The sequence below is a fragment of the Egretta garzetta genome, unplaced genomic scaffold, assembly GCF_000687185.1.
Source record: "Egretta garzetta isolate BGI_Z169 unplaced genomic scaffold, ASM68718v1 scaffold217, whole genome shotgun sequence".
Classification (NCBI taxonomy): Eukaryota; Metazoa; Chordata; class Aves; order Pelecaniformes; family Ardeidae; genus Egretta; species Egretta garzetta.
Window position 1 is genome coordinate 410,468 of NW_009260395.1, and position 24,285 is coordinate 434,752.

Here is a 24,285-nt window from a genome sequence, read left to right on the forward strand (position 1 = left end):
ATGGCCTCCAGAGGTCCCTTCTAGCCAAAATTATTCTATGATTCTGTGACTGTGACAACAACAAATATGCACAAAATTTTTCTTAATGGTACCAGAGATGGGCTAAAGGCCAAGGTCCCGTGTGTACTCTACCCATAAAGAAATATCTAGCTTTAAATTCATCAGCACTTCTGAATGCTGATGAATGGAAGCGTGGAACACACAGACAAGGATCTGGGATGCCCTAGGAGATGGAAGTTGAAGACATTTTTTATGTAATTCCCCCAAACTGTCTTTCCACAAAAACTGCTTACCCTTAGGAAAAATGTGTGGCTGATTTTGGTCAGCCTGAAAGAACAGGTCTGCAGAAGCACTTAAAAGCATAATTCCCATTGTTTTCCATAGGATTTTCTGATACTTTGTGAGTTTGGTCCTTACATTCTAGGAGGTCCTTTTCAGAAATAAATATTATTTATTCCCTAATGGCTCTTGTTGCCTATAATTTAAACACTTACATTTTCATAGAATCAAAGAATGGTTTGGGTTGGAAGGGACCTTTAAAGACCATCTGGTCCAACAGCCCTTCCACGGGCAGGGACATCTTTCCTAGGTCAGGTTGCTCAGAGCCCCATCCAACCTGGCCTTGAACACTTCCAGTGATGGGGCATCCACAACTTCTCTGGGCAACTTGTTCCAGTGTCTCACCACCCTCATTGTAATGAATTTCTTACTTATGTCCAATCTAAATCTACCATTTTCCAGTTTAAAACCATTGCCCTTTACTCTGCCACTACAGGCCCTGGTAAAAAGTCTCTCCCTATCTTTCTAATATGTCCCCTTTTATATTAAAAGGCCACAGTAAGGTTTCCCTCGAGTCTTCTCTTGTCCAGGCTTAATAACTACAACTCTCTTGGCCTCTGACTCCGTTCCAGCCCTCTGATCATTTTTGTGGCCCTCCTCTGGACCCACTCCAACAAGTCCCTGTATTTCCAGTGCTGGGGACCCCAAAGCTCAACGCAGCACTCCAGATGGGGTCTCACCAGAGACCGTTAAAGGGCAGAATCACCTCCCTTGACTTGCTGTCCACGCTTCTTCTTATGCATCTCGGGATGCCGTTGGCTTTCTGGGCTGCAACCACACACTGTTGGCCCATGTCCAATTTTTTCTCCACCAGTATACCCAAGTCCTTCTCCCCAGGGCTGCTCTCAGTCCATCAATCCCCCATTCTATATTGATGCTGGGATTGCCCTGCCCCAGGTGCAGGACCTTGCACTTGGCCTTCTTGAACTTCATGAGGTTTACATGGGCTCACTTCTCAAGCCTGTCAAGGTCCCTCTGGGTGGCATCCTATCCCTCTAGCAAATCAACTGCACCACTTAGCTTGGTGTCATCTGCTATCTTGCTGCAGATGCACTCAATCCCACTGCCTATGTCATTAGTGAAGATATTAAATAGTATTGGTCCCAATACGACCCTTGAGGGACACTACTCATTACTGGTTTCCATTTGGACATTGAGCCGTTGACTATAAATCTTTGGATGCAGCCATCCAGCCAATTCCTTGTCCATATAACAGTTCATCCATCAAATCCGTACCTCTCCAATTTAGAGACAAGAATGTTGTGGGGGAGGGTATCAAAGACCTTACAGAAATCCATGTAATTTTTACCTTTTTGAGCATGTAGAATTTGGGAGACAGAGAAAGGGGCACATTAATACTGGTAATGAGACTGTGTATTATAGGCATGACTGTTTTCATTCCTCAACTTCCCCAGAGGACTGTGCTAAAAAGACTGGAGTCGTTTGCATTAAACCCATTAAAATATTTTTCCTCTGTTTTAATTAACCTCTTAATTTACAAATGTGCACACTTTCCTTTTTAAGTCTCATTTGAAGAATTGTTTTTACATTTTACTCTCCTTTCCATGCCTTTTGTTGTTTTTTCTCAAAACATGAATGGAGGAATAAACTATTTGGCAATAGTAGGTTTATTCTGAGCCTGTATGAAATCTTTACCAGTTTCAGTCCCTGAATAAGCTGGAGTTCTGTGGTGTGGACAATGGGCAGAAATACTCAAGTTTGTCATCTTTAATGGTTACAGTAGGTATTGTAGTGCTTTCTTAAAAAGCAATACTGAAGACCTGACAGGCATATGGAAGTATTTCTCATGCATGAGTCGCACCTTGCCCTACCCCCACCAACAATGCTGTCAAAATGGATTTTTTTATCCATTTGTCATTATTACTAAACATTTTAAAGAGTGGCAGACTACTGTGCGTAACTTACGATGTTCATTGAGTCACTGGAAACTAATGTTCTGCTCTCTGAGCTCCATATTTCATCTTTCTTCTTAAGTATCAGGGGGGTTTTACATATTAGAGATTTTTCAAACAGCACTGAGAAAAGTTTCAGGGGAATGTAGTCCTCATGAGATAATCATACCTCCAGAGAACTGAATTTACTTGGCTGCCACTCTCAATTCAAGATGCTGTAGGATACGATTATCTCATGAGATTTCATGCTCAGTTTTGTTAAATAGCTTATGCATTTCCCAACACTTTTTAACAGTTTTGTATTTCTTCCTAAACTTACAACAAATAATTAGTTTGTGCTTTAAAAAAGAAGATTGTTGGTGTTTATGTAAATAATGCTAATCATGATAAATAAGGGATTTTTTGTTTGGAGCATGGGCTATATGAAAAACTTAAAGCTACATAGGGGTGCACAAGTCTTCTAACCATGGAAATTCTTGTGGCTTCTCTTCAAGAACGAGGGATTCTACGAAGATCTGCTAGGATGATCATCACTATGCACAGACTGTGTCGTGAGAGGAGGGTAAAAAGGCTCTTCTTTAAATGAAAAATTATCTTTTTCATAAATGTGTTAGGAGAGTAAAAGTAATGGAGGAAGTGGAACTTCTTAAGCTAAAGGACAACGTTGACGCAAAGCACTGTAGAAATGGCAAAAAAAAGTTAGTGAATTTATATTGGAAATCAGAAGATTATTAAGCAAAAGTGGAAGAAGGTTGTGGAACAGCCACCAAGTGAGCTTTCTGGGGAAAAGACTGTGAAGTCTTTTTAAAAGAGAAACTGGTGATTCTTGTCCTATGGTTAGATTTTGTGCAGGTGTTTTGTCAGGGAATGAATTTTACTTTTAGTGTTTAAAAAAGGAAATGTATGTTGTCCTAATACGTTGTGCTTCCTAGTACAGTGTTTCTGTATCAACTTTTAAAAATAGCATATATACCCTTTTGGGGAAGATATCATATGCAGCAGTATGTAGATAGGGAGGGGACAGAGATGTTTGGTAATTTGTAAATTAATAATGGTAATTTGGGGAGGATCATACCCACTTTTTAGCTTCAAACCTATAGTAATGATAAATACTATAGAATGCTTTGAAAAGACTATAGAGTATAGATCAACATAAATAAGCAATCAATAAATTTCATATTACTGATAGTACAAAGTCAGAACTTTTGCTCTTTTACAATTACCAAAATTTTCTTCCCCACTCCTAGGCTTTGTATTGTCTTACTTTTGCAAATGTCAATGCCATTAAGGAAAAATCACCATTATCTAAATAGTCCAAGAAGAGTCCAAGATAAATAGAAAGCGATACTGTTCAAATTCTCCATGAACATCTAGAATTTAATTTTGTAAACTGAGGGTCAGTAATATTGTCTGTCTAGAAGGACCACTAAGGCAAAAGAAAGATCAGGCTGCTGAGAAGATAAAAAACAAGAACTGTCAGGATTTTATATACTTGTCAAGAAAAAGTAAGTTTCTGAAAATGAGTCGCCTGACCCTTTCATACAGTTTGCCCCTCTGTTTCTTATTATATCTCACTGTCTGGAGGGGAGTTCTTCTGCCTGCTGTGGTCAAGTAACTCCGCTCCTTTATTAGATACACCAGTCTTTCACAGGGCTTTTAGGAAATGAATTCATTTCCCTTTGGATTTTGTCCCATCCCTGACACCTGACCAATATTTTCAGGAAGATCTTTTCTTCTCTTACTGTTCCTCTGGGGTATTAGGTTTACTTGTTGTATTAAAAAGAAACCTGAGGTTTCGACCAGCAAAATGCACCAGTCTCTTGAATAAAAAAATAAACTGTTAATTGGCAAAAGCCCCTTTGAAAAGCATTTTCTACCTCGCTGAGTGTGTATTTTACCTGAATTGTCATATAATTGACTGAATTCCCTTGGTAGATTACTGTAAGCACTTTGGGTTTCATTGGGGCTATGCATGCAAAAAAAATAATCTGCTTTTAGGTTCACATTTCTTCATCCACAGCGTGCACAGGCACAGGATCCACATATCCTAGTTGGATGGTGAGTGGGGTACAATGAACTGCTTGCAGGGAAATTACAGAGAGTATGCAGCAGGCATGCAGGAAGGATTGGGTCACAGGATTGGGCCCAGCTGCTTACTGATGCCAGAAACAAGCCCTCTCTGTTTATCAGATTGCAAGCAAAAGCACCGGATAAAATTCTCTGTTGAATTGTTAGAGATGAGGTGGGACTAAATAGCATAAAAAGGTTTAATTCCCTTTTCATAATTCAGCGTACTTGAGTGTGGGCAAGAACAACAATAATAATGCTCTAGAGAATTGGAGGAGGTTTTAACCCAAAGTAATATACCTGTGCCACGTAATGAGGAACAGTCACAGTTTTTATGTGATTATCATCAGTATCTTTGAACTTGATTACTTCAGGCTTTAGCTAATTCTTAATCTCAGACTTGGAGTGGCTAGGCACTTGTAACTTGGCACTCTGTTTTCTGAAAAATGAGGAAGAAATCACTGAATGTCATTCTGAGTGTCTTTAACCCTATTGTACAGAAATAGAATGTAGGGTTATTTCCCAATCTATTGGGCACCTTCCACACATTTTTTACCTTTTGATGTGGATACATTATGTTTGTTTCTTAAGTCTTTGGTTTTTGTTGAAAAGAAGCATTTAAATTTAAAAAAAAAACAAACAAAAACCAGCACCAGAAAACAGATAATCAGATGTAATGATAAGTCTGTGTATCTGGAGTCCTATAATTTCACTGAGGTGCCTATAAATCCCTGTAAATACAATGAAGTGCTCTACTGCTGCATGGATTTGGTATTCAGGGAGAGACCAGCATGAAGATAGCTTACAAATCCTGAAAAGGCGAAAGGAGAGAGATCAGGAAATCCCATGATTCTTATTTATAGGATGTGCCCACTTTATCTCCTGCTCTTTCAAATGCCTTGTTTCCTGCTAAATTTTCTTTTCCACTTTGTTGGCCAATCCAGACATTTTGCAAACCCACAGAGTGCCAATCTAGTATAAAATTTAATTTTTAAGTGTATTCAGGTATCCCAAGTGACTGACAATACCTTGTAAGTTCATTCTTTATAAGTCATACCTTATAAGTTTATCCAATATATGTAGCTTGTACTGCAAGTTATATTGTGGAATTTGGCCTGTCACATTTATGGGAACTAGCATTTGGACATGTCTGGTTTTTTCCGCAACCCATTATTAGGGTTACCAAACAGAAGCAGATTCTCAGGAGCCAGGATGTAGATGGAAATTCTCAAGGATGATACAGGTGTTGGTGTGGGCTTTCCTAACATAGGAACGTTAGGTATTTTACCACGTTTTAAATATACATCTTAATTGCATCAGGGCAGGATATCTGTAGCTGGCTCTGTAAAATTTTAGTTGTAATAAATCTGCAGGACAGAAAACCTTTGGAGTGCCAAAGACACAGCATAATGGAGAAGTGTGGCTTTTAGGTAAGAATGAGCAATAAGATATGAAGAGTTATTTAAGGAACAGTGTAGCTTTCAGATTTGAGTATTACTGTCTTGCAGCATAAAGACCTTTTCTGGTACCAGTTTTGAGTGGCATGAGACCACAAGTTCAATTCCTTGTTGGTTTCGGTCGACGTGCAAGCCTGGAGTGTGCCTGGAGCAAGTTACTGTACCAACAAAGAAAGTTGCTATTCAAACTGAATGTTGAAATGTCAGTTTGCTGCAAGTTATCCTTAATAAATTCTAACATCTCCCTGGTAAATGTTTTGTAGTGTTCGTCAGCTTGGTAAGGGTTTTTTTTTTAAAGTTTCTTTCCTACCCAAATATTGACTATCTTGGATATTAAGTGACTGAGATGGTTCCATGTGGAAAAGGGCTTTTGCTATTGCAGTCCATCGAATATGTCGTACACTTCACCCATGTGGATATCTCTGCCAGGAAACAGCTAATATTGACATGCTGGCATGCTGACAATGAGCTGTCAAGAATGTCAAGAATGTTTTCTCTAAAGAGAAAACCCTATGCTCAGCCTATGGTAGACATATTTGGTTGTGGTTTAAGTGTTCAGTTTGCAAATAAGGCATGTCATTTAAAAATCAAAATCTGTCACTTCGTATCTTTTGGAAATAATCATAAAACATATGCAGTAGCTTTTTAAACCTTACTTTTGATGTGCCAGAACTGCACCATACGTGTTGTGACCATCCTGAAGTTGTGAAACTGAGTGTATATGAAAGATACACAAGAGAGAATTGCACAGAAAAGGTGAATGTTCAGTCTACTATTTCTGGAAAAAAGTATATCAAGACAAGATTTAACATAAGGACAAAACATCAGTTCCAGTCTGGACTGTTATCTGTGATGTTTATTATCCAAATTCACCTGCAACATTTAATATGCTTTGTGACAGGACGGCAGTTTCAGTGCATAGTACTCGTCCTATGAACAAGGGTCCCCGGCCTGCCTGCCTGCCTGCCTTCCAGCTGTAAAGTTTTCACCTGCATAGTGGGGTCTCATTTTTCTATCTGGTTCTTTGTTAGCTTTTACTTTAACATATTTTTTGTCAATTACATTTTACACCAGGCACAGAATTAGTTGTTGTACACTTAAAATCCAATGAATGTATTAAGCAGGTTTTGGAATTAAATGCTCTCAAATTTTAATTACATCAGATTCCAAATATTGGACCAATTTCTTCTCCTGTTAGTAGTTCCAACTAAAGTCAATACAAATATTTTATGAGTTATGTGACAGGATTTGTCCTATTTTTTATAAGTAATCCTAAAAGAAGCAGTATTTATAGTATTTCTCCAATTCTTATTCTAGGAAAATGCAACTTAGAATATGGACCATGTAGTGACTCATCTGTAATGTTGCAAAAGAATGACAGAAAGGAAAATGCCAAGTAGATCAGTTAAATCATTTACTCCTAAGTGTATTTGAAAATAATAAACAAATATTAATAGAAAGAACAATACAAATATAGGTACATGTTCAAATATATGTCTAATTTGTATTATAGTGGATATTTTTTATCATCATATTTTTAAAGGAATTGCGGACTATCCATGTGAAAGCAAGTTGTTTAACTTTCAGACTGATAGGTATGAAATGCTTTATGAAATGTCTTGTTCACCTAATTAGACACCAAAGTAGGAATAAACAACTTGCCCTACCTCAGAGCCTATTTGGTTTCCAAAGTCATCTTTTCTGAGACTTTTTCTGCATACATACTTCGTACAGTACCTAGGACAACGAGGCCTTTGAGCACAACATTATTTATGTAAATACAAACAATTATTCCTAGCAGGGTGCCTAAAATTTTATTCACATTCTCTATCATAGGCTGTATTGTACAGGCCTATCTCATATTTCATAATAGTTGTCTCAGGGTCAGAATAACCTTTTTAATCATGAAAAAATGAATTTACACCAAACTCTTTCGCTGAAAGAGGGCTTATTCATTTAAACTACTATGAAGATGAAAGCCAAGTGGTGAATATTAACACTTTTAGACAGAGATAAAACCTTAAAGAAATATCTACCAAGTAATTACAGCTCTTTTTCTTGCATAAATACATTCCTAAATTAAACCACTAAGATTTTTTTAAGGGTTCATTCAGCAATACACAAGTCAAGATGCCGTCATCAATAGAATGCTAAATGTAAGTAAAACTGGTGTCTTGTAGAGTATTCTTCCATGAACAGATGTTTTATGCCCCCTTTGTTGCACTAAGGAAAAATGTCTTTTTTGTGCCTGTCACGAACAACCTCTGGAGACACTTACAACATGGTGCTTCGGAGTAGCTCCGGCCCACGGAGGCAGCCTGGCCCCAGGACAGAAGTCTCGGTGGGGGGAAACACCACACATGAGCACTTTGCAAATTCACGCTCTCCTTCCAACTGCAGCAAGGTCTACATACAACTTCTCACAAGGCTGTTTGGTGTAAACGTCCTGCAGTGTGTAAATATTGAGACTGTTGTCCTCATACCATCTCCACTGTTAACAGCTCAGCAGGGAAACTCCTGCTGCTGCTTTTATCTGTGCAAACTGTCTCTCATAAAACCATCTCATAAGAGACATAGGCAAATGTCCAGTTTCTGTAATGGTGATGTTTGCTTATTTGTAACTAACTAGTCTGAGATCTGGCTCAATGATTTTGAACCTGATCTAGCGGGTAACTTCAGCAAGAGGAATGAGGTCACCCTGTCTCTCGTACCTTGGGAGATCATATGGTGTGCATCCCAGCCCAGAGCCACAGCCCAAAGCTGCCCTGTGAGCGTTCCTTCAGGGTGCCAGTAGGCATAACTTCAATACACGAGCAAAACACGATGTGCTTAAGGAATTACATGTAATTTTACAGCTATAGCCTGGTCTCCTGGAGACGCTTAATGATCCCCAGGAAAGGAGCTGGGTGTGGCGTCTGCTCCCTTCCACTCTGCTTCCAGAGAAAATGCCCTCAAGTACTAATTGTGGCCCACTGACCTTTTTGGAATAATGTTTCAGCCCTTGGGTTGAAAAGATGGACATCAATGCATTAAGCGGACTGGAAAATTCAAATCTACATTGTATCTCTTGAGGAAAATAAGACAGTTGAGGTAATTTATAGTGTTTAAGATGCTCTATTATGAAATAATACTTCATCAGTCACATTGAAAATGGTAGTGGAAACAGAAGCCAAAACATATTAAAAAGTATTAGTGGGTAGCAGTTTTTTCACAGTAGTTTTTGAGCAATAAGCATAGAAACAATTGTTCCAGGCAGCAGTTTGTAAGAAAATTCAAGATAAATCAAATAATATTGTCTACTTAGAAGGTTTATTATCTCCTATATCTTTTTCAGACATAGATTTTAATTTCCAAGTACAGCAGTGGGAACCTCAAAAAATTTGGTGAATGTGGGATTTTTCTGGTTTTACACTAATATAAACTGAAATCAGGCCCTATTTACTATTTTATTTTCAAGTTAAGTTACAGAATAAAGTGCCAAACATATATTCTAGGACTTACAAAGTATTTTATATCTATTGAGCAGTTACTGGGTTCTCACTTCTCATTCCTCTCAGATACAGAAAGTCCGTCTGTTGTATTTTTATTCTTCACCTCCTTAAGTTTTTGCAGCCAATTCCCACATCCTCTGCAGCTTTTTTGGATATTCTTTTATAAACTATTTAGCTGCTGAAGCAAGGATTGCAGTAAAAGTTTCCTACCTCTCTGATAAATATTCTTTGTACCATGCTGCACAGTAATTTTCTCTGTCTTTCTCTGCCTTGGTGAGTATTTTAGCATTGTTTTTATGCTGTGGAGCTGCAGATGGAGAGATGAAGACTAAACCACCCAGGACACTCTCAGTCCTAAGGTTCATTACACAGTGGACCCGGGGGCATCCAGTGACACGTGCAGAGTCCCCTGCTTTCTGGGTGGAGGGATAGGGTGTCTTTTTACCGCTGCTCTTCTGCATAACAGTTATGCAGATACCAAATCATGTCTTTTGTTTCTATTCATGGAGGTGCCCTAAATGGAAATGTTTAAGGAAAGTCCATTTTTATTCGGTGCTGTTTTCACTTTTTTGAAACCTTTGTCATTTTTTCTTCTGGCCAGTGCTGTGCAGAAAAACTCAGTCATGTTCATTAAGACTTGGGATGCCACCAGAGTGCGCTTCTCTGTGAATAAACAGCTGTTCAGGGGAAGAAAAATACCCAGCTCTAAAATGAACAAAGGTCTTAAGACCATTTGCTTTCCAAATGGTCAATGCAAGTGCCATTGTATAATGAAACGTCACAGGCACTTAACTTTTATGGAGCAGTTATTGACTGGTCACTGTGTTAGTTTTCAGACATTAATGCCAAGGTCAGTTAAAACTAAGCAAAGTCCAGATCAACATGTATTTAATATGAGAAATTTGCCAGGATTTTATCACAATTTTCTATCCCGGCCTGGTTTCAGACAGGCCAATCACAGCTTTTAATGCCTGTATTCTTTTACCTTTCTTTTCATTATATCTTGCCCATTTCCATGTTTCCCACTAAATGTCAGTTCCTACAGCTGAAATTTAATTTGAATTGTTAAATATATTCATTCTACCAGAGCTTTGAACATGAGTTTATGATTACTTCTTGGAATATAGCTTGCCTCAGTGGGACGTAATAAATTAGTCTAATCATATGGTGAGCACTTACTTCATCCTGTGTTTGTTCCTGCTAGGAACTGAAATTGTCTCTGTAATTGTATGCAAATCCCTTCTACCAGGATAATCAAAGGAAACCTACGTGTAGCTTCCTATCCTCCACATGAGAAGCATAAAAGTAACCTAACTTCTAATTCTATTTAAATAAAAAGTTGTATCTGCATGTGTAAAATGTAGATACAAAACAGAAGAACTTAAATTAAAAGGCATGTGAGTAGCAAACAGATGCTGTGCTAATATTGCAGGCTGCTTTTCGTCCTGCTTTTTTACATATGCACAATACTATATTAATAGTATTCATGGCATTAACTCTGAGAAATAATAGTATTGGGAATTTTCATTTTAAACATGGGGGAATTTCTTCTCCCCTGAAAATACATGAGATGATACATGATAAGAAGTTTTATGAATTGCCTTCAGAGGGTGCCTGTTTCCCTCCACTGCCTGCAGAAGGAGACTGGAGTAACCAGCTCAGACTTAGCCATCGAACTTTCGGTTGAGATAAATTCTCCTGTAAGTCTCTTACTCCAAGGCGTGTTTTATATATTGGCCATTACAATTTGCTTCTTTGAGCCCTGTCAAATATTTTAGCATCAATTTTTTAAATGTGGACACTAGAAAGCGACTTAAGTCATGTAGGAGTAGTCCAGTGTCCTGTATGAAGATCATATCATTCTAACCTTCCTCTTCCCTGTTTCTCTATTCAAGTATCTAGATCTTACATTAGCTGTCTTACTCACAGCTTTGCTGGAAAAGATCAGTTCTGCATATCTATGACTGTGACGGCAATGTTTGTGAAGACACTCAGGTGAGGCAAGGTTATTAAGTGCCTTTTGCCCCATCAGTTCTTTTCAGAGGAGTGATGAGAAGAGGGAGAAGAAGGGTAGAAGGAGCTGAAACAATCTCTATTTGTTCATTTGCCTCCTTTAAAATTTCTGTCATTTCTTTGCATCCTGTTTTGCAGAGAGTTATAAAGTATTTACAATATATGCATATGTATTTACTTTTATGTACATGTTTGCTTGTAATGTCTTGGAGCATTTAGAAGAACTTATTAGAATGTTTTCTCACTTTTTTTTTTCCTTGGAAAATTGTGTTCTTTTTAAGAAACTCAAATTCTAAGCTGTTTTTAGGATTTAGTTGAGAGTGATACTTGCAGTCCCTCAGCTGAAGTGCCTGGGAGGTGCAGGATTATTCAATGTCAATACACTCCAATAAAAGCCACGTTATGAAATCTTTGAATGTTTCCCAAATTGTTGCTCCTGTCCAAAAAGGAAGAACCACATCTTAATTCTGGTCTACATCAGAAAAGCAATGAGTTTGGTTTAGGAACTGGAAGAAAATCATAGACCTTTAGGCTCATCTCCCAATCGTTAGTTCTTTGTGGGGGAGGCAATCAACTTTTAATAAATTTGTGGTCTGCGTGTCAGTTTAAAAGAAATAGTAAAACTTATTTCAGAATCATTTAAACCAAAAGATAACCATATTATAATCATAGCATCCAAATTTTAATGCCTATCTTCCCAGGACATGTAATGTTTTTCTGAAAAAGTTACGTTCTTGAGAATATAGATTTCAAAAAGATCTTAACACAACTGAAATTTAAAATCAGAAGTAATGTGCCTGGGGTCTGCAAGTAGAACTTATAGAAGGAGTAAGGTCCTATAAATTATGTGCTGTGTAGCCACCGATAAATATGGACATGACCACATGTGCATAGAGATAGAATTAAGGTTGTGACTCTCTTAAAATGAATGCTTCTTAGCGGCGAATGCCTGTGTTTAAGTCTGAAGATTGTTCTTGCATTTTTCTCTCATGTGTATTAGAAACACTGCACTAATGCCGATGGGCAGAGATTGACAGATATTTTATAGTAAAAGACTAGTTTTCTAACAAATCCCTGTAGAAATGAGGCAGAAGTTCTGACATCAAGATCCTCATTTAGTACCCACAGTCAGTTCTGTCCTAGGGGACAGGTATCTTAGACATGGACTGAGGAAGATGCCTTGTGGGAAAAATAGTATGTGACAAAACAATTAAAGATAGCACCATAATACATTAATTAGAATACATTAGGGTACTACTAATTTTAAGATATACCAGCTCTTGAGTGCTTTAGTTTGCAGTCTTAGTTTTCTTTGACATGGTTCTTTTGGATGTTGTTTACACAAAGGTGTACGTACAATTATATACCATCACAGGGCAAACAAAATCCTATTAAAATGAGACTAGAGAGGTAAGTTGCTGGGAAGCTAGCAATTTCTGGAAAATAGCTTTGCATCAATTAAGATATTGTGTAAGAAAGATAATTTATTAGTATCACTCTCACAGACTATAGGTTTCAGTGAAATGAAGAATTTTGAATTTAAGGCATTGTGCTAAAGAAAAGTTTAAGCTATAATGTGTAAAAGCAAGAAATATTTACAACTAAGCTGGATATTTTTCAAATTAATAGTAATAATAGAAGAACAAAGAAAAAAGATAAGTTAAATATTTGAACATGCTGTATTTTCTTCCAAAATAAGTTCATTTTCCTGTTTTCTCTCCTTTTTTTAAAATACAGATACATGATAGCCCTAATTATAGACCCAAGATGATATATCAGATAACTGGATATTCAGAGAGACTATGTAGCCTCTATAGTTACTTTAAAATACTGGTTTGACAGAGAGTAAGCCTAGCATCTGCTTTTTTTATTTCTTTTTTTTTTTTCCCACTCAGTGGTTTAATTGCTGGGTTTTTAAGGTAATAGTTCGTGAGGTTCTGTGTACAGTGTAATCACATACAGTTTTTGATTTAGTGTTCAAAGGTCTGTAGTAATTTGCTAAAATTTGCTAAGAATGTGGCTTCAGTGTTGCTTGTAAATTTCAGAGGAGCCAAAGACTTCTCACCTGAGCCAGTTTGAGCTTGAACCCTTTGGCATAACTAAATAATAGATAAATAAAAGCAAAGAAAATAGAAAATGCTAACAATGTACATAAATGTACTTTTGGCATATATCTGTAAGTATGCTTGGATGTATTAATCGCTATGCATGGTTGTCATAAGACTTTGACATTATTTTGAAGGCATTTAGTGAGGTGGGGAGGGTAATGGTATCTGAGAACTATGAAAGCATGAGCAAAACTATCAGACTACCTTAAAAACCAGGGCTTTTCTTCAGTCCCTCTCAAGTTTCTGCTCATCTTTATCACTTGGCATTTTGATGGGACACCTTTACAGTGTATTTCATGTGAAGGTTGCAGACTCTGAAATGCAAAGAAGGGGAAATCTTGCTGCAGAATGGGTGTAATGTAAATGGGACCCAACATAGCCTGAATCTTTGATCATGAATTTGCATTGTGGAATAAGCCAAACCTCCTCCCTTATGCTCACTGAAAGCACATAACCTACATGCCATTGTTCCACTTAAGATTTTTTTTTTATTTAAAAAAAGTCATGGTTGCAATATATTGACAGCATTTGCTTGTAGCTTTATGTCCTCCTCAGGAAAGAAGGATTATTAAATACTGCAGATGAAGTTGCACAGGTACCAGTCTCTACAGGATTAAGAGAGAGAAGGACAGAAAGTCTGGCCATAAACCACTGCTAGGACTTTTTTTGGAGATGTCTGACAACGCTGAGAAAATATTCAAGGTCATAGATCTCAGGGAGGCGAGAAACATAAGCTCGGATGATAAAGGTGATTTTCTTTATCATCAAATATTCTGAAATCTTTGAAGTGAAATAGCGATAGAGGAGATGGTTAAACTGGATCCATTATTTCCTCAGTTTTGTTTCAGAACCATCTGTAATAAAATTGGGGACAGACTTTTACTAAGGCCTGTTGAGCTAGGACAAGGGGAAATGGTTTTAAACTAGAACAGGGTAGGTTCAGGCTAGAGGTAAGGAAGAAATTTTTTACAATGAGTGTGGTGAAACACTGGAACAGGTTGCCCAGAGATGCCCCATCCATGGAAACATTCAAGGTGAGGCTGGATGGGGCTCTGAGCAACCTGATGTAGTTGAAGATGTCCCTACTCATTGCAGGGAGGCTTGGACTAGATTACCTTTAAAAGTCCCTTCCAACCCAAACTATTTTATGATTCCATAAAAATTATCCTGATCATTGATAGTATAGGTGACTTAATTCACAACCTACAACATAACAGATATATTTGAAAGTACATAAAATTTGGAAAGCTAAGTAAACCCAAACATGGATTTTTCAAGAATAAATCATGTGAGATAAAGCAAATTTCAGGTTTTGTAGACATTGGGAAAAAAATAGTAGTACTTTTTGCACAGTTTTCATGAAACTTTGCTAAACAAGGTAAAGAAATTTTGTCTTGATGAAATTTCTAGAAGATATGTAAAACACTGGTCACACACTTGAACTCAGAAAGAAGTACATGAGGTTCACTCTCAAATAAGGAGGTATTAAGTAGTGATCCATTGTGCTTGCAATTTTTGCCAGTATCTTTGTTAATGACTTGGATGAAGAAATATAGAATACATTTGTGAAACTTGTGGACGATAAAAAATTGAAAGGACTGTGTGTACATTGGAATACATTTTTAAAATATATCACATTTTCACCAATGCACTTCCAGAAAAACTTGGATCAATTGCAACATATCAAGAGGAAAGCAAGGAAAATTGTCAGAATCTAGACCTAAACATGTTCGTTAAGGAAAACCTGGAAGAAACATGTTTCAGCAAGAGAAGTGCAGACAGAAAAGAAATGAAACAGCAGTCTTCAGTTATGTAAAGGATTGCTTTAAAGAAGAAGGGAACAAACTCTTCTCTGGGTCTACTAGAGAGAGAACAAGAATAACTGGCTTGAAATTGTGCCAGGGGAGACTTAGGCTAGACTTTGGGAAACATCTGATGATAAGGATAATTAAGCAATGAATATATTACCTAGGAAGTTACAGAATCCTCTTTAGAGATTTTAAGGACAAAGAAAGATATCTGTCTGGAATGATTTAAATATAATTTATCTGTCTTGGGGGATGGAGGGATAGAGAGGAATAGATGGGATTATTTCTTGAGCTCCCTGTCTTATTTTCCAATCTATGTGTCATTTCTGTGAATTAGACTCAAGAAGGACTCAGAACACACCTGCAGTTCTAGCTTTCACTCTGTCATCTGAATTGACCAGTTTATTGAATGTTCTGACTCCAACTCCAAATGCAGAGAAAATCAGGTGTGCAAATGAGTTATCATATGTCAAAAGTTACATGGTAGATCTTACAAATTTTATTGGTTGTGTTCAAGTTCTGGAAGCTGTATACTGACCAGAAATTTAAAACAAAACCATATGTTAATAAAAAGGTATTAATCATCATGAGGAAAACTAAAACACAGTTGAGTTTGAGTCTTGTGGTTAGGGTTTGAGTGCATCACTCACAATGTAAATTTCTTGTGTGGTTTTCATCACTGTAGTGTCTAGATTCATCTTGCCAAAATTTGGCTAGATAAATGGTAGGTATTTTCAGTAAGCCTCATGTCTAGACTCCTTCAGTATTCATTGGGGAAAGAGAAAAGCACCTCTGAGATAGATATCTAAGACAAAAAAAATGCTTTTTATGGGATATATTTCTCTCCTTTGATAGCCTGGATGATTAACTTAGACAACTACTTTATGGACAGCTAGAGTTAAATGGCATGAATCCAATCCCAAATGTCAAATATATTGGCTTATCCATACCAAATGATTTGATCATTTATTCTTTACTTCTGCTGTGTGTTGGATTTATAACAAATTTATTTCTTCTACTGATACTAATACAAATTCCAATAGATGGAAGTAGCTTTCACAAAATAACACCAGAATTTCAGTGTCTGTGGCTGTTGGGATCATAGCTAATCTTGGGAATGGGATCAATTCCTCGTTGAAAATTAATTGGACCAGAAAGAGAAGAAAATTAATTTGCATTTCAGTAACGTGCAGTATATGATGCCCATCTTTGGAAAAGACCCTTATTTGTCAGGGATGTTTTCTACTCCCAGGGCTGTAACAGAAATATATTGTATATGCTGTTTCCAAATATATTAACCTGTTAACTTGCGTGATTCAGTATTGTTAGTCTGCTAGCCAGAGTAAAATACAGTAATAATATGCAAACATTTCCATCATAGAAAATTAGTAAGTTATTTCCTGCACAACAGTTCCAAAATAGGAAATATTACTGGGGGTGCTACTGTTTGGAGCAAGCAGCCACTTTGCTATCTGTCTCCTGGCAAGACCATCAGGAATGATTGCATGCACTTAGAGGGGCGGGGGAAGCAGTTTCCCAGAATGAAAATGCTGCTGGAAGATGAAAGTTATTGAAATTTAATTATTACACTGTAATTGATTACTGAAATATTTCTGGTGAAAGCAAGCAAGCAAGAAGAAAAAGGAAAAAAAAAGGAAAGAAAGAAAAGGAAACAAGCCAACCATGTGCATTCCAGCAGAAAAATAAGTCAAGAAAATGCGCCTCTGATCTCTTTAGTTTATTCTGAACACACTGAAGAGATTTAGATATCAGATTTTACTTTTCATTTAAATGGAAATAAATGAAATTAAGTCATTGACTGCTGAAATGAAATTGAATAGGGGAAAGCCTAGCTGATACAGCAGAATAATAATAATAATAAAAAAAAACAAACCTGAAAGGCCACTAACTTTTAAAATCAAAAAGATCACTCATGATTTCAGCTACTTGAGTGGAGGGTGGTGTATAGGCTCCAGTTACAGCAACGTTGCAGTGACTAGGAGGAATCCCGGACTCCCAAACTCCTGCACTTACAATGTGTTCTTAAATACCAAAATTGCTCAAGTGTTTTACACCCTTTGGCCTCCAGAAGATATCAAAGTCTCTCTGAAGAAGTACTAATTTCTATAAACAGATACAAGACCAAGTGTGCATCTGGCATTTTTTTTTTGGTGGCTGATGCATTTTGCAATGGAAAAATGCCTATGGAGTGTGGAAAGAGGGAAGTGGGGATAAAAAAAAAAAAAAAACACCTTAGATTTTTTTTGTAAGGTATTCAGCTGTAGTATCAATTCCAATACATAGATTTTCTGCAGTGGGCATATCCAGCTCTGCTTTTACAGGAAAAGAATAGAGTAACTCTTCATTTTCATGTTTGTGGTTTGTTTTTTTTCCCAACATGATAACTGTGTGGTATCTTTTGGGAAAAAAAATAGCAGTACGTTACATCATCACAATTCCACCCAACTAGAGAACAGAAAAGCAAGGAGAGAAGGGATCAAGAAAACAAAATCTTTGTAGACTTTTCTTGTCTCTGACTTGGTTCCAGTATATTGAGGTGGAATTGGTATTACTGGTCCTTAAGCAGTTGTCAGTAGTATCTACATTGAGCAATGACATACAAAAAGCAGTTGGCAGCCATTCTTGCATATCGTGTCCTTGCGTTTGGAAAGGACTTCATCTATGTTTCCAGACAGTTGTATTGGGGTTTTACCTTGCTCATAGACTTGTTAATTGAAAAACAAAACCAAACAAAACAAACTTTGGGATGATTAAATTAGTTGATGGGGAAGAGTTACTATGTAGACTCGTGAGAACTTACCTTACTTCTGTTTATTGGCATAGTCCTAAACATTTTCTTAAATAATGTTGTTTTGAAAAACATTGATTGTGTAGCTCAGCTGATATGAGTTAGCCTGGGGTTTTTTAGTTTGCTTTCAGGCAACAAATGATATTCCACAATGCATGGGACGGAATGTGTTCCAGAAAATGAATCATTCATCTGTCTCTAGCATAACTGAGGATAAACAGCAGATAACTAGAAATTAAAAGCCTTTTAGACATCAACTGTAAGATTCATGCCTGCTGTCTTTACTTGGGCAAACATCTTTCCGAAGTTTAAGAATTTTGTCTAAATAGAGAAGCAGCACTCAGTTTCTGAGAATTACCCCATGTTAGTTCCAGGTTTTTTGTCTTATAAAATGTTTGCAGCACTGCCTACAAATAATTTCCCTGTTAGCTGTAACCAATTATTTTGGACAAATAAGCATTCTCCTCAGCATGTCTAATTTTTATGCCAACTGAGCCTGTGAATGCCTTTATTAATTCTGCATAAACTCCACCCTTAGTCTGTTATATTAAAAATTGTTCCTGCACACTGAATAGATGACTGCCACTGATTACCTGCACAGGGATTCTGAACTCTTCTGATGGAGATGTTGCACCATATCAAGTTGCTACCATTTAGCTCCCTTATGCTGTGTGTGGAAGACAGGCTAACATGAAAACCCACATCTGAGTGCCAGCTACTGACAAGAAGCTACAGAAGCTCCAATTGCCTAAATGAAGGCAGTTGCTAATGAAATGTGGCAAGTCAAACCTTGATCCAAGGTAGAAGAAAAGCTTTTCTATGTGTTTGTCTGATATTTGTCATGCTCTATACTGGGATAAATTCCCGTTTTGATCAAAACACATCTTAGTAAAGTTGTCCAAGTGAAATAAGAAAGGAATGAGGGGATGTCAATTGCTGCTTCAAACACCATTCATTCTGAATAAAAGAAAATGTTAATTTGTGTCAGGAAGCTGAATTAAGTAAATGTTGACTGCCTTTGTAGCAAAGATCAAGTCAAAGTTACAGTGTAAATGAATCAGAAGCCCCTGTAACATTGGAGTAGTTTTAATGTATGTCTATATATGGAAATGAATAGGAAATGAAGCAAGAAATACAATGTTTGGGAAAGAAACTCGTCATGATTTGCAGAGATAATTACGGGCAAAAAGGAGATTGAATATAGCAACAGGAAAAGCAGAATAATTATGCAGCAATTAACAGGAAAGCTGTACGGTTCTTTGAAAAAAATAACAGTCATCAGGTTAAAAATATATGCTGAGTACAGAAATGTTTTAATACTCAATACATCAAGTATTTGCATTCATTTCCTAAGCTAAAATACTGCTTCATAAAATAAATCTCATTTATACAATAAAATGTTATGCATTTTATGTGTTCATTATAAATGTTTGTATTTATATCTTAGATATGTGATCTGAATTGGAGGAAAAAACTAATAAACGTTCCTTTCAGAGTGCAGGTACATAGTGTCATCATGATAAGAAGATTCAGATTTTAAGTTAATAGGACTGCAAATGTCATAGGAGCCAGTTGAAAAATAGCTACTCTGAAATTTGCAAGAGAATTAGTTTCTCATGTGTCCTAAAATCTTCATATTCTGATAAGACTATTTTCTGCTTTTATTTTACTGGAGGCAAACTCAGGTTTTGGTGGTTTTGTAGGTCTTTTGATAATTAGTTAGCAAGAACGCACTCAGAAGCACTCTTTCTGAAGTGTAGCTTACAAAGATTCCTCTTGCAATCTGTGGGAAGGTCTCATAGTGGTTTTTATGGGGAATCTGTCATGCAGTGGCATCTTGAAGTGCATTAAAACGACATCTGGGGATCACTGCACTCAGGCATGGGACCTTCTTGTTGAAGAGAGAGAGAAAGGAGCCACCACTGTGTGGCCACAACACTAAGGATAGTTTTCAAGAGGTGAAATCTTTCATTTAAAGCTAGTGGAGAAAAATCAGCCAGATAATGAGTAAAAAGCCACAATATTTTGTGTTGTGTTCTAGACAGGGAGACCTTCTTTGAATTGTGTCATTTGCAGCAGTATGTTATTGACAAATTTATCTGTCCTTTTTGTCTTTCTTAAACATTAACTCTGGATCTGAAGTATGCAGTCTTCATTCCTGTAGACAAATTCACCATTTACTCTACATAAAAGATGCTTCCTGCTTCAGGAATTGATTAGACAAGTCAAGGCTAGACTTGCAAGCTGTCCTAAGATATGTCACAAGCTCCTCTCCTACCTCTGTTCTGCACGTCCCCAGTAAGAAAAATTTAGGAGAGGGAAGGAGACGAAGGGCTGGTGGACCAGGGTGCACTGAGACTGCAGGCAGGGAGCCTGCCCTGTGGGTTCAGGTGGGGACCTCAGAGGGGACTGCCTTTCCCTGCTGTGAACGGGCTCAAAGGTGACAAAGGGAGCATCAAATATAGAAAATTATAAAGAACAGTAATCCTGCCAGTAGCAATAATGAATGCTTCTATGGTGCCCTTCATTCATTGACCTCTAATCACTTTGCATATGTTGATTAAAGCCGTATAGGATCTCTGAAATCTCTGAAATAGGTCAATATCATTTCTATTCACACATCTGTACTGGCATATATATATATGTATAAATAGATGAAAAAATTAATTCTTATTAAGAAGCATTAAAAACTGCGTGGATTAAATGTTGACAAAAAAACCCCAACAACAAAAAAAGCAAAACATTTGAATGTCTAACACCCTGCTTTTGTAGTACACAAATACTTCTGGTGAATCAGAAGGTTCAGATTTTTTCTCTGATGTGTCATGAAATGCCCGGATATAGAAACCTGTACAAAACCAATCTGAGAAACTGAACACTTGACTGGAAAATTTTGTGTGTATAAATCATAGGAAGATTATCCATAATGCTGAGAATCATTCCAAGGATTCTGATCACAGCACTTGTCATTTTCATTAATTGCATACTGTGCGCTGATCATGGCTAGCAGCACAGGTAGGGATACAAACAGTCTCTTATTCCTTTCCCTGCAGGAGCAGATATTAAGAGACATAGTAGTGATTAAGGACAATTCCTATTCAAAAAATGCGATGATTGTGTTACTAGCGTATTGTATCCTTTTCTTTTAGGTTATTCAATACTTCAAGCTATTATGGAAAAAGCAGGACAAAATAGCTGGCAAGTCAGTGCCATCTGCGTGGAGAATTTTAATGATGCCAGCTACAGGCGGCTTTTAGAAGACCTGGACCGAAGGCAAGAAAAGAAATTTGTAATAGACTGTGAAATAGAGAGGCTTCAGAATCTCTTAGAACAGGTAATACCTGCTTTTAATGTCACTGTAAGCACTGTACTGAAACTCCAGATGAGATACCATTGTGCATTGCATTTTGTTTATTTTCTCAATGGAAATGAGATTGCTTGCTCTTTCTTTTTGTTTTTCTTCATGGGGCTATCTTTGTATGTCCACTTGCCTGCTCAATTTTCTTTGCCTATAAAATTCTTGTCGTAACAGTGAGGATGCCATTACAGTGAGCCCCCCCTCCCTCTCCCACTCAGCAGGTCAGTGGGCGAAGGGTGCCGGCAGTCAGGGCAGCTGCGCGTTTGGCCCTGCACCCCAGCATATCTTGCATATCAGGGTCTTAGGGCTGGCGGAACAACATGGTGTAGCTTAATTACCAAGATGCCCTCAGTCTGTACCCTCATGGTGGTAAAGCTCCGTTTTGTTTGAGGAAAAAAAAAGCTTGTTTGAATCCAGTATTAACTTTCCATTCACCGTATGTATTTTGAGCCATAAAATGGTTTAAAATTATTATTACATATATTTGAACTGATAGTTTTATTACCTTAGCAGAGTGTTTATGAACATGAAGAACAGCAGAATAAAGGTGCTATTGAACTGGGAAGGAAGGTCAGGTTCTTCCATCAGTTATTCATGGAAAGCTGCTGTTAAAGAAAATACTGGGCCAGACAGACAGGCTTGCACTGGGCAGTACCTATACCAGCGTGTAAAGTGAATATAAAATCCTGCTGCTCTCGTAGGAAATCTATCTCTATATGGTGCTTCTGTATGAGCTCTTTCTTAAATGATGGAAAAGAGTATAATAATGCTCTGAAAGGAGCATTTTGTCAAATGATGGGAAAATAAATTAGGGTTAACTATCTGCTGCTCGCATGATCCCAAATATTACATTACCCACATATTGTGGCTGGAAAGCTGCATGGCAGAAAAGGACCTGGGAGTACTGGTTGGCAGCCGGCTGAATATGGGCCAGCAGTGTGCCCAGGTGGCCAAGAAGGCCAATGGCATCCTGGCTTGTGTCAGGAATAGTGTGGCCAGCAGGAGTAGGAAAGTGATCGTGCCCCTGTACTCAGCACTGGTGAGGCCACACCTCGAATACTGTGTTCAGTTTTGGGCCCCTCACTACAAGAAAGACATTGCCTTGCTGGAGCATGTCCAAAGAAGGGCAACAAAGCTGGTGAGGGGTCAGGAGCACAAGTCTGATGAGGAGTGGCTGAGGGAACTGGGGTTGTTCAGCCTGGAGAAGAGGAGGCTGAGGGGAGACCTGATCGCCCTCTGCAACTGCCTGACAGGAGGTTGTAGTGAGGTGGGTGTTGGTCTCTTCTCCCTGGTAACGGGGGATAGGACGAGGGGAAATGGTCTGAAGTTGCACCAGGGCAGGTTTAGGTTAGACATTAGGAAAAATTTATTCACAGAAAGGGTTGTCAGGCTCTGGAACGGGCTGCCCAAGAAAGTTGTCGAGTCCCCATCCCTGGAGGTATTTAAAAGAAGGATAGATTAGGTGCTTAGGGACAGGGTTTCACGGTGGACTTGGCAGGGTTAGGTCGATGGTTGGACTTGATGATCTTAAAGGTTTTTTCCAACCTAAATGATTCTATGATTCTATGATTACACTGATGTGGTGCAAGCACAGTGTTCAGTACCTGCTGCTGCTGCTGCTGCCACTGGAGGAATTGCAGGGAATGAATGCCATCTGCTGGTGGTAGGACCTGAGCTGCGACACTGCTTCTCTGCTAGGGCATTAGAGAATTTTGAAGAATTTGTTGGAAAAAAGTTCATGATGCCTCTGTTACTGAAGTCACAGAAATATGAAATGTCATTTGCATTACAGAAATGTATAAGATATTGCTCACAGAAATATATATTTATCAATTTTGCTTTCACTGGCAGAAGATAAAGAGGAAACTGAGAATTAATAGTGTGGCTGATTTAGCAAGGACTTTTTCTATGACTGTTGCCAAGAGAAGAATAGATGATGCCATGTTGCTACAGATATTCATTTGGCCATTTTTTTGATCTGAATGCCATTATATTTTAACACATGCTTTCTACAGCTTATAATGAAATCCTCCCCCAGTTCAGCTTATGTTGTATTAAAACAGAACACCCATTGGAGGGTCTTTGAACATACATTAGAAAAATAATTTCTATCTCAGCTCTGTGTATGTGTGCCTGTGTATGTACCTGATTTCTTTTACACAGCATGCAAATGTGACTTAGAAAAAGTGTGCTATATTACCGTAAGTCATGAAGTACACCCACCATCCTGCATAGGTGTATCTACTGAGTATCCACTCAGTTTCAAAATTAAGTCATCTAGTATCACTGATCTCACGTGTACACTTTATTTGCTTCCAGGAGCTGTTACTCATTTTCCTTCCAGATTGGCACCTGCATAGTCAGTTCCTTTTTAGGAACATAATCTGTGCTCTTTGTTCAGATCATGCAGAACTGAATGGATATTGATTTTAATGTGATTAGGTTTTGACCTCCTGTGACTTCATACATGTCTGGATTTTGCATGACTAAAATAGGTACTTAATGCAGGCATGGTAAGTCATAAAAATGCAGTGCCTGGCCTCAACAGACTGAATCAGACATGGTGAGTTTGGCTGACACCTCTACAGGGCAAGCTTGAAAGCTAATTGAGTCTTCTTTCCACTAACTGCACCGGGAGACTGGTGGGTAGGAGTTAACACCTAGCTTGCAGCATACCTGTCTGTATCTTGGCCAATCATACAAGCACTTCTAGGAAGTGATTCACCTGGCTACTGTCTAATTGGGGCAGGATGAATTTTACCCAGGAAATGAGCTCTTCTGTACTTGTGTTGGTGTTTATTCACACCTAAGTGTAAATCCCTTAAGTCTATGTTAACAAAGGGAGATAAACTGGGTTTTGGGCATGAGGGTTGGGTTTTTTTTTCTCAGTAGTGGCAGCCCATATATATATATATATATATA

General features: G+C 37.9%; 1 protein-coding gene across 3 annotated transcripts in view; it reads left to right on the forward strand.

Annotated features, from left to right (window-relative positions):
• Positions 1-24,285, forward strand: part of GRIA4 (glutamate ionotropic receptor AMPA type subunit 4) — a 234,368-nt gene that overhangs the window by 113,823 nt on the left and 96,260 nt on the right. For all 3 annotated transcript variants that reach the window (XM_009643037.2, XM_009643038.2, XM_009643039.2), the window contains exon 4: positions 21,155-21,339. In XM_009643037.2, coding sequence (XP_009641332.1) covers positions 21,155-21,339 — 185 coding nt within the window. The remainder of the gene's footprint in view (positions 1-21,154; positions 21,340-24,285) is intronic.